This window comes from Nycticebus coucang, chromosome 13 (genome assembly GCF_027406575.1).
Source record: "Nycticebus coucang isolate mNycCou1 chromosome 13, mNycCou1.pri, whole genome shotgun sequence".
NCBI lineage: Eukaryota > Metazoa > Chordata > Mammalia > Primates > Lorisidae > Nycticebus > Nycticebus coucang.
In genome coordinates, this window is record NC_069792.1 from 53,387,466 (window position 1) to 53,404,675 (window position 17,210).

General features: G+C 36.4%; 1 protein-coding gene across 1 annotated transcript in view; it reads left to right on the top strand.

The window, feature by feature from the left end:
• SLC26A7 (solute carrier family 26 member 7) overlaps positions 1 to 17,210 on the top strand; it is a 152,213-nt gene that overhangs the window by 89,668 nt on the left and 45,335 nt on the right. Inside the window, exons 5-8 of the mRNA XM_053558910.1 lie at positions 6,842 to 6,994; positions 8,708 to 8,790; positions 11,162 to 11,309; positions 13,742 to 13,855. Coding sequence (XP_053414885.1) covers positions 6,842 to 6,994; positions 8,708 to 8,790; positions 11,162 to 11,309; positions 13,742 to 13,855 — 498 coding nt within the window. The remainder of the gene's footprint in view (positions 1 to 6,841; positions 6,995 to 8,707; positions 8,791 to 11,161; positions 11,310 to 13,741; positions 13,856 to 17,210) is intronic.

Here is a 17,210-nt window from a genome sequence, read left to right on the forward strand (position 1 = left end):
TGATTAGTGCAAAGATAGCATAAGAATGACAAATAATACTTAAATGGTTTACATGTCTTTGGCATGAAAATATATATATATATTTTTTCAAATATTCTTGTTGTCCCTTTATGGATAGTTAAAAATATACTAATCATTACTACTGAAGAATTATTATCAATGACATACTCTAAAAATGTTAAAATCACTTTTTTTTGTCTCATGTATATTTTATTAGAGCAAAATCTAGAGCAACCAGAATGCTGAGGAAAGAGATATTTTGAGTATTGAACAAAAAGTCCATGTAGTTTTTAACACTTGTTAATATTTTCTAAACATGTCAGCTGTTTCTCTTTACATCATGAAATTTAACAGAGAGGATACACTAGATTTTTTTTCTTCCTACACAGGTATTTCTGTACAGAGTCTTCTTTATGACTGTTGTGCAATGAGGAACAATTCAAGACCTTCTTGTGAGGGTCTTCACTTGTTTCCCGGATCTTTAAGACCCTCAAGACCTTCTCATGACTGTTGTGCAAGGAGAAACAACTTAATGGCTATGGCCTCTGGGAAGCCTTTATCTTTTCTTTAATAATTCTGAATATGAGCTGTATCAGCCTTTGATATTGATTCTTTCTTAGAAAATTAAAGTTTATTAAATATCTGATTATTTGGATCAGGTTGACTATACTTAAGATGGATTACTTGAAATTTACTGCAATGGTAGCTTTAATATTTAGATCAATGAATTACACATAATAGGACCTCAATGAACAAGTTGAATGAATGAATATGTAATAACTATGAATCTCTCTAATATGAGGTAGCTCAAGTATTGATACTGAGAAAAGAAGAATCTGGGTCCCTCCTTTCTTAGTCATTCTGCTTATTCAGGGCAAAGTCCACCCTTGTTTATAGATTTATTATTACTATGTTATGTATTCATTCAAAAATACTTATTATCTTTTTTTTCCAGACTCTATTCTAAGTTGAGAATCCATGAGTAAAACAATCAAACAAAACATGTATAAAGAATGACCAATCAAAACACAATATATAAATATGTTTTGTGTATGTGGATGTGTTAAATGTCCATTAAGTATTTCAGAAAGCATGATGAGAAGCGATATATGTGTTATTGATAGACAATTTTTATTCTCTGAAATATCACAAAATGGGCTTATTAAATAATGTCGATTTTTTTATTATATGTCTAGTTGTAATAGTCAATTTAAAGAACTAATATAACTTCAAAATGAGCTACATTCCTCTTTTATTAAACAGATTGGTCAGTTCTGATGAAATAGCCTATTTATTTATCCACACAGATGTAAACAGGTTTGCTTCTCTGCGATCTGGGAAACAAATGAAGACCCTCACAAGTAATTTTTATCTCCAGAGCTTGGTGCATGTAGCATACTCCCATGACTGGTTTTATGCTACGTAGAAATGAGAAATTTAATGTGTGCTTGGGATGCCTAAAACTCTATTACATGAGCATATGTAAATGTGTGTCTGTGTGTGTTCTTAGACCTATCCCTATCTCTACCTCCATGTGCCACCATCTCCTACAAGCTGGCTTCAACTTGTGATTTCTTTCTATGGGTCTAGGTGACAGTCTTCAGAATGGCATTCCTCACCAGCCTCCTTTTCGATTGTGTTCCTCATGCTGGTCGTAATGAGCTTCTGCCCACCCCCATGTTCTTCTGGAGCATCTTGTGAAATATGCTCTGCTTGATGAGTTGTAGTTTAATCTGAACAGACAATAAAAAGCCCTGGGGATTTTTCTCATTCTTTTCATTCTAGGGTGGTCATTTTTATTACTGCAAACACATGTTCTCAAAATGCACACTACAGCAAATTTTATATGGCTTTGGGAGTTTTACATATTTCTCCCCTTTCTTATATAGGCACTTTCATGGCATACTTTTAATATCATGGAAAAAAATGCAGAAAGAATACTTCTCTAAATGTTTTAGAGACAGGGTCTTTCTTTTTTTTTTTTTTTTTTTGTAGAGACAGAGTCCCACCTTATCGCCCTCCGTAGAGTGCCGTGGTGTCACACAGCTCACAGCAACCTCCAGATCCTTGGGCTTAGGCGATTCTCTTGACTCAGCCTCCCAAGTAGCTGGGACTACAGGCGCCCGCCACCACGCCCAGCTATTTTTTTGTTGCAGTTTGGCCGGGGCTGGGCCTGAACCCACCACCCTCGGCATATGGGGCCGGCGCCCCACCCGCTGAGCCACAGGCGCAGCCCTCCTCTAAATGTTTTAAAACAATTAGATGTTTGGTTTTTTTTTTTCCTGACAAATCATTCTGAATAATAGACTTAATAATGTTCATGGATCATGTTAAACCATCAGAAAAAATTTGGATGGAATTCTTTTGACATCTCCTCTATCCCCTGTAGAACACATTTCACTGAATAGCATTCTGAATTTTTATTTTGGGCTTTGAGTAATGGGTAACGTCGAGAAAGGAACCCTGTTCCTTGACTTGCTGTAGGAATCCTGTGAACAATTGTCACCCACAATGTGGAGAGAAAGAGAGGAATAATTTCATCTAAATGTCAAATAATTATGATATTGTAGTACCTCATTTTCTTTTCAAGTAGTATGGCATAAAATAGAACACCGTGAAAAAGAAAATCTGACCCATAATTTTTTTCTCTCTCTCTCTCTTTTTAAACACAAAACAAAGCAAAGCAAAACACATTTGTTAGCTATATTTTACATGCCATGCAACTAATCCACAATAGGTGTACAGTTCAGTGGTTTTGAGAATTTCACAGTTCTGTAACTTATCACCACAATCAACTTAAAAAATTCCTTTGTTTATTTCTTAATGTATCTGATTATAACTAGTGTTTTGTTGTTGCTGTTGTTTTAACAGTGTGGACAAAGCGGTTTCTGGATAATCTGCATTACTTTTTTCCTTCCACCACATGAGGCTCCACTTGTAACTTAGTACATTTACATTGTTGGAAAGAGTTAGAATGCTAATTATAGCATTCTTTTTTTTTTTTTTTATTAAATCATAGCTGTGTACATTAATGCGATCATGGGGCACTGTGCACTGGTTTTATAAACAGTTTGACACATTTTCATCACACTGGTTAACATAGCCTTCCAGGGGTTTTCTTAGTTATTGCTTTAAGACATTTACATTCTACATTTACTAAGTTTCACATGTACCCTTGTAAGATGCACCACAGGTATAATCCCAACAATCACCAATCAATTTGACTACAATCAAAACTGTTGGTTCAAAGTATTTTATATTCAAAAGAATTTATATGGACTATGTCCCTTAGCATCTCTTAGAATTCTGCTCAGTAGGTAGCCTCACCAAAGTACTCACTATACTGATGCCACCAGCCTAGGCATCAGGAATGTAACCAGTGTAAAGGAGTCCCACCAGGTTACCTGGGTCTGAATTTTATGTATTGAATGCTATTAATAATCCCAGGGTGATTGGTGGGATTATTAATAGCATACATATTTACTTGAAGCTTGCTTTTCCTACTTAGCATTGTAACAGAAAGGCCTACCCATGTCAAGAAATATATTTTTTGTCTAAAATAAAGGGTGTAATGGATATAAACTATTGTATGTATATGTGTAACCTAGTGAATTCAGCCAATTTGCTTATTTTACTTTTTAAATGGTTTCGATTTATTTTGTGCTATTTTAAACAAAGCTTCAGTGAATACCTGGGTCCTTTCACATGAGACTAATAATGTTCATAGCTTAATGTCTTAAAGTAGAACTGCTTAGGCAAACAATAGAACCTTTCAAAGCCTTTTTATTTTATTTTTTCAGCTTTATTGAAATATAATTGTCACGGCAGCTCCTGTGGCTCAAAGGGGTAGGGTGCCGGCCCCACATGCCGGAAGTGGTGGGTTCAAACCCAAACCCGGCCAAAAACTGCAAAAAAAAAAAAAAAAAAAGAAATATAATTAGCAAACTAAAAAATGTGTATAGTCAAAGTGTACAATGTAATGTTTTGATATATGTATGAGTTTTGAAATGATTAGTACTTTAACATATCTATCACCTTCAAAGATTTTTGATATGTTTTATCAGATAACCAAAAAATTGTAATAATTTACACTCATAGGGGCATGTGAAAGAGTTCCCATTTCTTCCCCCAAAGTTTACTAATTATCATTTTTTAAGTCATTAATAATTTGCTAAAAGAAGAAAATGCTTTTTTATGATTTAAATTTATATTTCTTTGATTACTCGTATGGCTGAACTCTTTGTTCATGTTTATTGATTATTTGTATTTCTTTTGTTAATTATCTATTTATGTGTTCTGCTTAATTTTAAAATAACATATTTTTAGTGACTTAGGTTTTATATTTAATTTTTTTTTTTTTTTTTTGTGGTTTTTGGCCAGGGCTGGGTTTGAACCCACCACCTCTGGCATATGGGACCGGCGCCCTACTCCTTGAGCCACAGGTGCCGCCCTATATTTAATCCTTTTTAAAATCTAGTATTTATTTTATTTTGCTTTCTTTTTGTTCATTATTGTATATTGGATTTTTTCTATGATGTAATTGTTACATGCTTTTGGGTTTTCATTGTTTTAAATTTTTTCTTACAGACTTTAATACTAGTATTATGTTTTAACTTATTATACATATTTATTTATGCTTGGTAGTATAAACCTATAGTGATTCTTCTCTTTCAAAATCTTCTTATATGTTCTGTAAGTTTAATATTCTATGTGAAGTTGTGAATCATTGTGTTAATTTTCCAGATGAAATTCTAGTTGGTTTCTTTATATTAAATGTGCAGCAAAGATTAAATTTAGACTAGTTATTATTTTTCCCTTTTAACACTCAATTTAGAGTTCTTTGAAATCTCACCTATCATTTTTATGCTAGTACATCAGATGCTTATGGTAATTATTATTATTATTATTATTTTGAGGCAGAGTCTCACTTTATCCCCCTCTGTAGAGTGCTGTCGTGTCACAGCTCACAGAAACCTCAAACTCTTGGGTCCAAGTGATTCTTTTCCCTTAGGCTTCCAAGTAGCTGGGACTAAGATGCCCACCACAACGCCCAGCTATTTTTTTGCTGCAGCTGTCATTGTTGTTTAGCTGGCCTGGGCCAGGCTCAAACCTGCCAGCCTCAGTGTATGTGGTGAGCTACGGGCGCCACCTGCTTGTGTTAATTATTAATAAGATTCTAAGTTGTTGGGCAAAATGCTATTGGTCTTAGTTGTATAAACATATGCTTTCGATTTTCAAAGGGACTTTAATGTTATTCTTTTCCTTGACATTACTTTTATATTTATCATACTTTCTGTGCCAAGTCAGATTATCTTGTTTCCAAGACTGAGTGTCTGATATTAATGAATTGCACCTTCTTCCTGATTTCAAGCAAATTATTTGATGTTAGGATAATCTCAAAGAGACCAGCTAACTTTAAAGACAAATACAATAGTAACTCTGTAAGTTGACCACCAGTTTTGTTGACTGTAACAAACTGGTCAACATACAGAGGTGGTCAACCTAAGGAACTAGCCCCACTGTACTGAGATGCACATGTGGTCCATGTCTGGTCTATTAAAATTAGATTAAGGAGGTGGTCAGTGTAGGTAGATAGTCATCTATGGAGATTCTATTGTAATTGCATTGGTTTCTTGACCGTATTTTAAGAGGTCATATATTCTTCTTCACAATTCTCTGTTCTGAGTTTTACAAACGTGCTCTTTAGGAAGAACTTTTCCCTCCAGATTTCTTTTCCTCACCACTCACCATCCATAATCTGGTTGATTTCCATTTATTTTCTTTGGAAAGCCTCCCCACAACTCGTATCTCTAAGTCATATACTTCAGCTGCCCTTTCCATGTTCATATCAGTGTACTGCACTATTTTATTGCTTTAATTAGCAGTTCCCACACTAGACTGGGAGTTCCGTGAATACTGAAGCTGTATCTAAATTGTTCACCATTGTAGAGCTAGCACGGGGCATAGTGCTTGGTGTAAGGTAAGTGGCGATAAACAAACAAATGCGGAATGACTTAGAACATGGTAATATTCTACATTAAGCCAAATATCTGGCGTCTGTTAAGTACCAGCTCTTAAATCCTTTGGGGGTAGTTTATATGTGTGCTCGTGTCCTTCCGGGGTCTGAGAAGAGTGGTGGAGTGCAGAGGTACAATGCCTGTGCTTTCCTTGCTGCTATCAATGATGAAACTGCACGCAAGCACTGAGCATCTCCACCCTTTGACGTGCTGGGAGGGGGACAGAAGGGTCTTCTATTTAGTTATTTAGTTGTATTCTATTTAGTAGTGTTCTCTTTTTTTTGACCCCCTTTTATTATCTTATTTCAAAGTAATATGAGGGTACCACATTTTTAGGTTACATTGCTCTCACTTCCAAGGTCAATTTCAATTTGTAGGACAGGCCCTCATCTGGGACTGGGAGCATCCTAAACACCCTGCATTGTGCACATTAGGTGAGATCCCGCCAGATGTCCTTCCTCCTCCAGCCCTTTGCCTTACCCCCACCACATCTCCTGTCTCTCCTCACCACTCCCCCTTGCTAGGCTATATTTGTGTTTTATCATTCATCTGAGCCTGTAAGTGTTTCTATATTTCTAGTATTCTTATGTAGGAAGGTGTAAACACTGAGTCTGATGGAAGAATCGAGGGCATGGCAATTTTATACATGTAAATGAGCTTTATTCTACACCAGCACCATCAGCCCTTCTACCTCCTCCAACTTTCTACCTCTAGCCATTAAGATGTTTTCATAGAACATCACTGAGTTAATTTGGGGCCGTATTTTCATGTTGGTATTTTGTGAGTGACCCTGGGTTTTGTTTCTGTTTCATGCATTCCTGCAGATTTATGCTTATGTCTTTGAAAACATCAAGTCTGTCCGACTGGAAGCATTGCTCTTATCTTTGCTGAGCATCGTGGTCCTTGTTCTTGTGAAGGAGCTGAATGAACAGTTTAAAATGAAAATTAAATTTGTTCTTCCTGTCGATTTAGTTTTGGTAAGTATGAGATCAGCATTTACCTCTTTGCCATACACAGCTTGCCACTTGTTGGAGTAACCTGTATATACTTACTACCTTGCCTATAGTAACTCACAGCCACTCCTGTCTCTCATTGAAGTGGGGCTAATTTATTAATGTAAGAGCAGGAAACATTTTGAGTTAATAATTTTAAAAATATGGCTCACATGCTTTTAATTTATACAGCATTTCTTACATGCTTATAATTTTTATGTAAACAAGAGAACATATAGTCTAAGCTCTTAACTTCATGAGACATTTCCAAGGGTAGATGAAAAGATCTCTGGAATAATCTTCTGTAAATCAATAAAATATAAGACCACCCCTTATTGGTACAATATCTGTATGGCATGCATAGAATTACTATTAATTGACCAATGTCTATTAACAATTGGTAGGTTGTTGATACTTTTTTTTACTGACCTAATTTTGCTTTCTTAAAAGGATGCTCATGACTTTTATTGACGAGGGCTGGTTCTTTAAAATGTGGTTTTGTCGTACCTGGAAAAACAACACATTATATTTTCCACCTAAGGCTTGTGGCATTAAAAAAATACATTTGAAAATTTTAAGAACCTCTAATGGGAAGTCTTAAGTAAATAAAGCATTCAGTTGAAAATTAAATGCTAACATAACCACATTTTGCTAACTTACTTGTCATTAATTGGCTTGAATTTTTTAATGATTTTTGGGTTATACATGTATATAACAAATGGTATCTTAATAACTTCATCTATTGAGATATTCCTTTATACTGCTATAATAGTGTAAGTTTATGTACATTTATTTGGCTAGTATTAATACATTGGAAACTGTTTCTGAAGGATATGACTTATTTCTATACAATAAGATGGAAGCCCTCTCTAGGCCATGAATGATCTTACACTCTTTGTGATCTGTTGAGCTATATATACACATATATATATCATATGTGTGTGTATTTCAAATCACTTATTAAGGAACAGAATACAATGATTATGAGCTTTCACAGCAACCACTGTGAAACATATCATTGTATTTCAAGGTCCTACTGATATTAAACAAATATTTATTATATCTTGGAAGCTATATCATATAAGTTTTACAAAGCCAAAAGTTGAAAACAACCTTAGAGAGGAAGTCCCTGGAGCCAGCAATAAAATAGTTGCTTATTCTCTGCAAAACTGATAATAATTGTTCTTATAAAAAAGTAAAAGATATTTTTTACACAGTGTTGGCCCTAACATTTGTTAAGACCTAATGCAAAAGTGTAAATGTAGGTTATGGGATCAAAATGTGAAATAGAACAGGTTTTGTTTTCCTATCTTGACTAATGTACCTTAGTGATGACCTTGAAATCTATGTTAGAATGGGGAGTTCTTCTAGTCCTTTGAGTTCTGCTAGAAAGGGGCCATATGGGGAGAGCCAGCCTCTTGGCCTTCAAAATTTGTACACAATTGGGTTGCTATAGGGAAGGATATTAGAAAAGCTGTATTATCAGAATGTCATCTAATTTTGGAACTGTAAATTAAATGTTCCCCAAACTCAGAGGAACATTTTTATTTTTAAAGTTTTATTTATTTTTAAAAATCTATGCAAATGCTGCATTACCCTTGGCAATTATGGGACCAAAAAATGTTTACTTTAAAAAACGGTTTGAAGGTTTTTGAGGTGCCAGTAATATTTTTTCTTTTTTCAAATGGGCCCGCACAGATTATTGCTGCGTCATTTGCTTGTTATTGCACAAATATGGAAGATACATATGGATTGGAAGTAGTTGGTCATATTCCAAAAGGGTAATGTAGTCTTTTTAAAAAATATTCTTTGTTTTTTATGGAGAAAGAGACTGGGGCTGGGTGGGTAGTATGAATTTCATTTCTTTTCATCTCTGTATGAAATTCTAATAAATTTCTATTAAAATGATATAAACAAATGCTACACGTAAGGAGAAAAAGTAACTTTCTAGACTATTTACCTATTACCAAGGAAGTTGATAATTGTTTTATATAGCATTACTGCAGATTAAAGATTTGGAAAATATTTGCAAAGCTATTATTTTAAAAAATGGAGGGCATTGATTTTGCAAATTAGAATTATAACTCTGGGATTTAGTTTGCCCTATTCCCTTGCCTAGCACATATTCTTATGACTTTTTTTTTTTTTTTAGAGATAGAGTCTCACTCTGTCACCCTCAGTAGAGTGCTGTGACATCACAGCTCACAGCAACCTCCAACTCTTGAGCTTAGGCAATTCTCTTGCCTCAGCCTCCCGAGTAGCTGGGACTACAGGCGCCTGCCACAACACCCGGCTATTTTTTTGTTGCAGTTTGGCCGGGGCTGGGTTTGAACCCACCACCCTCAGTATATGGGGCCGGCATCCTACTCACTGAGCCACAGGCGCCGCCCTTATGACTATTTTCATTTCACTTAAATCATAGTAAAGATAAACAAGCATCATCTGAAATAGCAGAGCCCTAGGCCTGGATGGCAAGACCTGGTGGAAGTGGAGGAGACACTGCTCCCTACTTGCCTTTGGACATTAAGAAGTTTAACAAAAGAGAAGGTGTTCACTGTAAAAGGGCAAAAGGTTGTTCAAATAGAGGCTGAAAGAAAATGAAAACATGTTAGAGAAGAGGGAGGCTACTTGTGAGTTATTTCCTTTTAATGGACTGTATATGCACCAATATTTATAAATTTCAGGCAAAGTTACAAGTGTTAGGTCCTTTAAATTTTATCTTCCAGTCCCACATTTTGGTTCCTAACTACATTAAAAAGGGCGAGCAATTAAAAAGTTCTTAGGGATTAAAAAAAGAATTTTTAAAAGTCCTTTGTATTTAAACTATGAATAGTGATTATCTGAATCACCTTCAATTTTCTTGGGGATTATCTGCTTTTCCACCTTTGAAAGTCAGTTTATTGTTAATTAATAGGTCATTTGCTATTATTAATAATGGAGCACACTCAATTTCCACTAAATAAAAGTTCTTTACACTTTGAAATAGTAGCAATTTTGCATAGTATACATCTATGGCCTTTAATCATATGAATCAATTTATCTTGGGGATAAACTTTAGTGAGTAAAAAAGGTACATGTTTCTTATCCATCCCCTCTAATTCTTTTTCATTCTGAGAGTTTTCTAGACCCATCCTCTTAGGGAATTATACAAAGAGGATGGCTTTGACAAGAGGTGGAACTAAAATTGAATCCCGGCCCTGCCATTTCCCTTAGGACTTCAGATAAGTGGTTACCTAACCTTTCCCAAATGTTCCCTCCTCCATACAGTGGGTTATAATGGTGTTGGGCTTCAGATTGTTGCGAGAATTATACGAAAATGCTCCTATGAAAGGACAGAACATTCTATTTATATACTAGGGATTAAATCAACATGAATTCTCACCCCATTTTCTTCTACTTTTGCTCAAGGGTTTTTTTTCTTTTTTTGGTAAGTCTCCCAAAGAATCATCAGGGATAAATAAATAATACTACTTTGGCTCAAGTGGTTTTCAGCAATTAGACCATGGCTGGTTATTATTTGACAGAAATAATTTAAACAGTTCTTTGAAATGGAGAAATAGCTAAGTGTGGTCCTCTACTTTGCAACAGAGGGTGGTAGATGGAACCTTTATACAGATTTTTTTTCATGTATATAAGGCATAGTCAAATGTACCAGGGAAGGATTGAGCTAAAAACATAATTATGTTAATAATCACACTGGCGAATTTAGAGATTAGCTCAAGAATTCCAGCTCACAGTAAACGAGTGTTTGCACACAGGAATGTAGTGGTATTCAAGGGAGGAAATACAGTCTCTACGCCAGCCAAGTAAACATTTGGAAAAGTTCGAATGAAAGAATACTCCAGATTTGCTTTTGTTCTGATACAGAACATTTTTGTCGAGTCAGAGTTTCTGTGGTGTAATCTGAATTCCCTAGGCGTAAATGCCAGTTAGCTGCTTGTAGCTGTCCCTGTGGTGTTCCTTGAAATTCTGCTTTTCTGCTAAATAATGTCGAAAACAAAGGGCTTCTAAAGGCAAGAATGCTTGGTTTTCTCAAGGGTATTTCACTTAGTCTATGTAAATGTGAGAGTCATTGCCACAGTTGATTCATTGCAAGTTGTTACAGAAATTACAGGAAGGTTGATGACTTCAGGATGATCTTTCCTTGTGCAGAATTCCTCCACCTAGACCTCCCCGGATGGACGTCCTCTCTGCAGTTATCACTGAAGCTTTTGGAGTGGCACTTGTAGGCTATGCAGCCTCACTGGCTCTTGCTCAAGGATCTGCCAAAAAATTTAAATATTCAGTTGATGACAACCAGGTGGAGTATACCCCTGCGCCTCGCTGCTCCTGTTGTATTATTGTACTGTATACGCCCAAATTCTGAAAATGCTGAACCAATGAAAAATAAAACTTTCTTAAATGCATAGCAAGAATGGGTAGAATAAAACAAAAGAAAATCTCTAAATTGTTCATAGAAAGTTTTAATAACTCTAAAGCTTTTGGCTTAAATGAAGAAAATGTGGGAGAATCAGGTTGTGGTGCTGGAGAGTGACCCACCCCAATTTAGTAGGTTTGAGGCACCTGTTAGCCATACAAAGGAAGACGCTGAAAATATGACCTTTATGGCTTATAATACCTTTGTGTTTTTTAAAGAAAGATGGAATCTTGATGTTATTTTTAGTTTATTTTTAGGAGAAAATCCAAATTTATTTATCATTACATGATAACTTTTTTTGGCAGGGGCTAGGCTGTTGCCCAGGCTGGAATGCAGTAATGTCATGAGAGCTCACTGCCATCTCAAACCTCAGGGCCCAAGAAATCTTCCTGCCTCAGGAAGCCTCAGCCTCAGCCTCCTGAGTAGCTGCAATTACAGGTGCCCAGCATCAAGCCTGGAGAACTAGTGTATTTTTTATAGAGACAGTTTCACTATGTTGCTCAACCTGATCTCCCCTTGACCCAATGCAATCCTCCCCTCTTGACCTCCCTGACACTCCTATACAAAAATTCTGGGATAAATGCGAGCCACCACACATGGCCATAACTTTGAAAAATTGTGGATGTCAAAGTACACATAGCACTGGTATTACTCTTTAGTAAAAGACTAAAGATGTGGCAGTCTATTCTTAGAATACCAAATAGTACAGAGTATACTGATCATATTTCTGAATGCATTTCTGCCAGTGTCTTGTTTCAAGCCTTGCGGTGGCCCTGCCAGGTGGGCTGGTCTGCAGGGAGGCTTCAGTGTAGTGGATATGAATGCCAAAGTGCCTGTGTACAAATCTTACTGACGCTGGGTTGGCCTGAATTCTCTCTGTACCCTAGTTTCCCCTTCTGTATGAAAGTAGATTTATTCATTTCCCAGATATGTATTGAACTCTACTATGTTCCAGGCACTGGAATGAGGTAAACAAAACAGACCATATCTTTCCTCCACTCAAAACCTCCCTGTGGCTTCCTGTCATACTCCCTGAAAACTCTGTATGGTGGCTTACAGGGGTTACTGGTCACTGTCCCTTTTCCTCCCCTGTTTCATTTCCCTTTTATACTTTGTTCTGGCTATACCACTTTGCTCGTCCTTGAACCCGTTTATCATGCTTCTGCCTCAGGACATTTGCACTTGCTGTTCCCATTTTCGGGAATTCTATCTGCTCAGCTTCTTTATTCAAATACTCCCTTCTCAGGGAGGTCTTCTTTGGTAATCTAAAATCTTAAACTCCAGATTTCTTCATGCTCTCCTCTGCTTTACTTGCTGTATTTATCTTGTTTATTGTCAGCATTCCCTCACCAGAAACATAGTCCTATGAAGGCAAGAATATTTGTCTGTGCTAACTACCAACAGCAGAAGCAAGAAAACTATTAGGAGGCTTTTGCAATAATCCAGGAGAGATTGGATGACTTGGACCAGGACAGAGTGGTGGAGGAGATGAGAAGTGTATGGACTCTGTATTAGATGTGGACACCAACTGGGAAAAGTGGGTGGGGGATAATGACTCTAAAGCTTTTGGCTTAAACAATTAGAACTTGAAATGGAGAAAATGTGGGAGAACCAGGTTGTGGTTCAGGAGAGTAACAGCCAGGTTTAGTAGGTTTGAGACACCTGTTAGCTATGCAAAGGGAGATGCTGAGTAGCTTGTTGGCTATATAGCTGATGTTCCGAAGAACTGAGTAAGTTGGAGACACAAATGTGGTAGTTGTTTAATGTGTATTTGAGTAAGTAAGGTAGTAGATAGAGAAGTGGCCCAATATTTGCAATTGGTTAAGTAAGAAGGAATCACAAAAAAAAAAAAAAAAAAAATTGAGAAGTGGTGGCCAGGTGGTGTGCAGTCCTAGAAGCCAAGAGAAGGAGCCTTGAAAGAGAGAAAGAGGTGAGCAACTATGTCAATGCCTCTATTAGGTCAGGTTAGATAAGAATGAACTGTTGTCTTTAACATTGTGGAGGCCCTGGATGGAATGGTGGGAAGAAAACCCTGATTTTTGTTGCCTAAAAGATGGAGGAGAAATTAACAACAGAGAGCATAAATAAATAGTACTTCCCCATAAGGTGATGAGGATTAAATAAATAAAGTGCTTAGAAGGGTTTCTGGCTCATTTTAAGCACTCAATGAGTATCAGCTGTTTTATTATAATTGTGAAATCCCAACTGGTGGGGAGACCAGAAACTGAAAACACACCTAATTATTTTGACGTATTGTACCTGTGGTCTCTAAAAGTGACTGGAAATCATATATTCTCTTATTATGAATCTTACAGGAATTTTTGGCCCATGGCCTGAGCAATGTGATTTCTTCATTTTTCTTCTGCATACCAAGTGCTGCTGCCATGGGAAGGACCGCGGGACTGTACAGCACGGGAGCAAAAACACAGGTAACTGAACTGCTCAGCAGGGACAAAGGAAGCGCTGGTCCTTCAGTCCTGATCTTTGAGTGGGAAGATTGAGGTTCTCTTTAAAGTCCTGAATATATTTTCACTTCTTGAAATTTTTCCAAGTAGTTTCAAGGAATTCTTTCTTAACCTTTTTTTCCCTATGAATGACCGTTTCAGAAGCTGAAGATTCAATGAGAAAACTAAACATTTCTGCAGGAATGGCAGCTTTATTTTTAGCAATCTTTGAAACCCAAGCTCCCTCTAGTGGTATCTCTGATTCAGTTTTTCATTTTCATTTCTTTTAAATAAAATAAATTATATGCAAAATAAATTCTGTATATGTACTGAAATTCATGCATATATAGATATAGAAGTGTTTAAATGTATAGTAAGATGTCTGCACACGGTTTAGGTTAAAGAAACAATTATATTTTTAGGAATGCAAATCATTAGATGGGCATTGGGAGGTTGTAATATACAAGACATTAGGCTGGGTACTGTTAAGATGGCAATGATAGTGAAGGTGTTGCTGTTGATTATGATGGCAATGGTGGTGTCAATGGAGAAAATATTGAGTTGTGAGGCAGGGATTGATTGCCATACTTGTTATTTAAATGAACTTTTTTAATGCTTTAGGCAACCCTATGAAGGTATAATTATTATCCTCAGTTTCTACATGAAAAAAAATCTAGAATATGAGGAAAAGAGGGGTCAAGCAATTTTTCCAGGTCACAGAGCTAGTAAATGGCAGAGCTGGGATTTGAAACCAAATAGATTTATTCCGGATCTTGTACTCGTAACCACTGTTTCATACAAGAAAATGCATGCATATCTTTTCTTTTGGGAGGGCAGTCTTACTCTGTTGCCCTGGGTAGAGTGTCGTGAGCTCTCACCTCAAACTAAGTAGATGTTATATTAAAGGCACCTGCCACAAAGGCAGGGTGATTTTTCTATTTTTAGTAGAGATGGGGTTCTCACTCTTCCTCAGTCTGATCTTGAACTCCTGAGCTCAAGCAACCCACCTGCCTCAGCCTTGCAGAGTGCCAGGATTATGGGCATGAGCCATGGCACCTGGCCCCATGTGTATTGTTATAATAGAAACATACATTAACAGTTAACTGTTATCAAAATAAATTATATTTAAAATAGTTCAATGGGAATTTATTAAAAGAATGTATGTGGTAATTCAAACATTTATTGAAGAATGTGTTCTATTTTAAATAATTTTTTAAGTTGTAACAAAATAAATTTTCAAAAGTATATGGTTCTTAACTTTGGGGGCAAGTGGTAAGAGAAAAATGGTCAACAGATATTAAAATACAATAAAAACTAATAAAATTAATAGCAACATACCAGATAGCAGAGGGGAAGCAACAACAAATTCTGAATGTGTTATTGTTTGACAAATAATTGCCCCCAACTCATCAGGTAAGAAATGAAATTCTCATTTAACCTTATTAGGCAACACAAGGAATTTGGTTGCTTTTTACACAGCTGGTGATTTCAAGTGTAGGTTTATCATGGGTATCGGCATAAACATTTTTGTAAACACTATTCTCAAGTGTGTATGATCTAAATTGGAATGTTTAACATGTAGTATACCTAAATATCAGCCCTTACTCTGAGGACTCTTCTATCAATAAAATTCTATGATTCTATCCTAGTTTCTCGCCAGAGTGCAATCCTAACCAGAGTGAATATATTAGCTTTCTCTCTTCATGTTCAAGTTCAATAAACATAGTGAGTGCTAGCGGTATGGGTTTCAGAGCCTGACTGTCCCCTGGCTGCACTATTTGTGGGTGGGTGACTTTGCACCAGTAACTCAATAACGTAACCTCTCTAATTTAAGTGGATGTGGCTGTTAAAATAGAAATATTTTAAATATTAAAGGAGTTAGCGCAATGCTTGAGCACCAAATAAATGCTCTTTAAAATGCTAATAATTATCGGTTTCATTATTATTGAGTATTTTTCAAATAACAAAATATTTTCAAACCCCTCCTTTTTTTAAACAGTACTAAATTGTGCTAGTTGGGTTGGGGTGCAGTAAGACAATTTCCTAATCCAAGTTTGTCTTCTGATTTGTTGTAGGATCTTGAGTAACTCAGCATCTTCATTTGTCATATGAACAAAAAAGGTTGGAAAAGAATTGCTGAGGTGTTCTATCTTGAATGTATTCTATACTGGGCATTCCCTTAAGCATTTCACTGCTTTTTAACACTATTTTAGTAAAAAGGAACCCATTTGATTAATCCTCGTCACTTTCAATATCAAATGTCTAAAACACAGAATATTTTGAGAAAGCTTGTACTTATTTTTAAATCTGAAATTTTGTTTTCACTTGACTTGGGCATAAATTTGTTTGATTAATAGGGTTGAGTCAGAGGGGTGCTTATTCTTTTTGGATTCCACACGTCTGAATGATTAGAACAACAGAGCTTTTTATACAACAAGTTCGCCCCCACCCCCCCACCCCCGCATGATATTCTTTCTATTCATCAGACTTCAAAAGAATTGAAAGAAATCTAACAAAACACTAGTTTAGGGACACAAAGCTTGGTAGCAGGGTATTTTCACGCTGCTGTATTTATTGAGATGGTCTCTAAGTTTTTCAACAATTCCTGTTTAGTTGCACAAGGACAGAATATCTGATTTAATGTGCATACCCGCACTGAGGGTGCTTTCCCAGGTAGTCATTTCAGACCTTTAACACTGCAACTGTTACGTTTATGTGGGTATAACTGACAACCGACAGGATTTGAGGAAAGTGCTGAGCAAGCCACGTCTTAAAATTTTATTTTAAATAGACAATTTGTGAAAGCAGTTTTCTATGTGACATGATTTCACAAAACAACCTCTTAAATGTCTCTCTCTCAGGGACTAGATTTATACCTAGTAAATTAACCTGCAGTCCATAAAAGCTCTCCAACTTTTAGGCTAATGACAGCCAATCAAAGGCCCAGTGATAACCACCTTACATTTTACTAACTGACTTTAATTCAAGATAATCAGTGTTTCTGTACTATAGTATTTCTGTGGAAAATCATGTTTTTAAAATGCAAATATGGTCATGTTATTTTTTGCTTGAGGCCGGTAAAAGGCTTTGCTTAGGTCTTAGGATTCAGACCTTTCTGTTGCCTACAGGGTTTTTCTGTGCTCTCTCCACAAGCCTCTTCTTGGCCTGCCCCCCCTCCCCCTCATTCTCAGCTCTCCAGTCACATGGTCCTTCTTCATTCCTCCTGGTCTGTCCCTTTTATTTTAGTACCTGCCTTCCCTTTCCCATGTAAGCCACTCCCTCCTATCCTTTCTATCTCACTGCCAATTCTGGGTCAATTGTGTTCCTTTTCTCCAGAGTC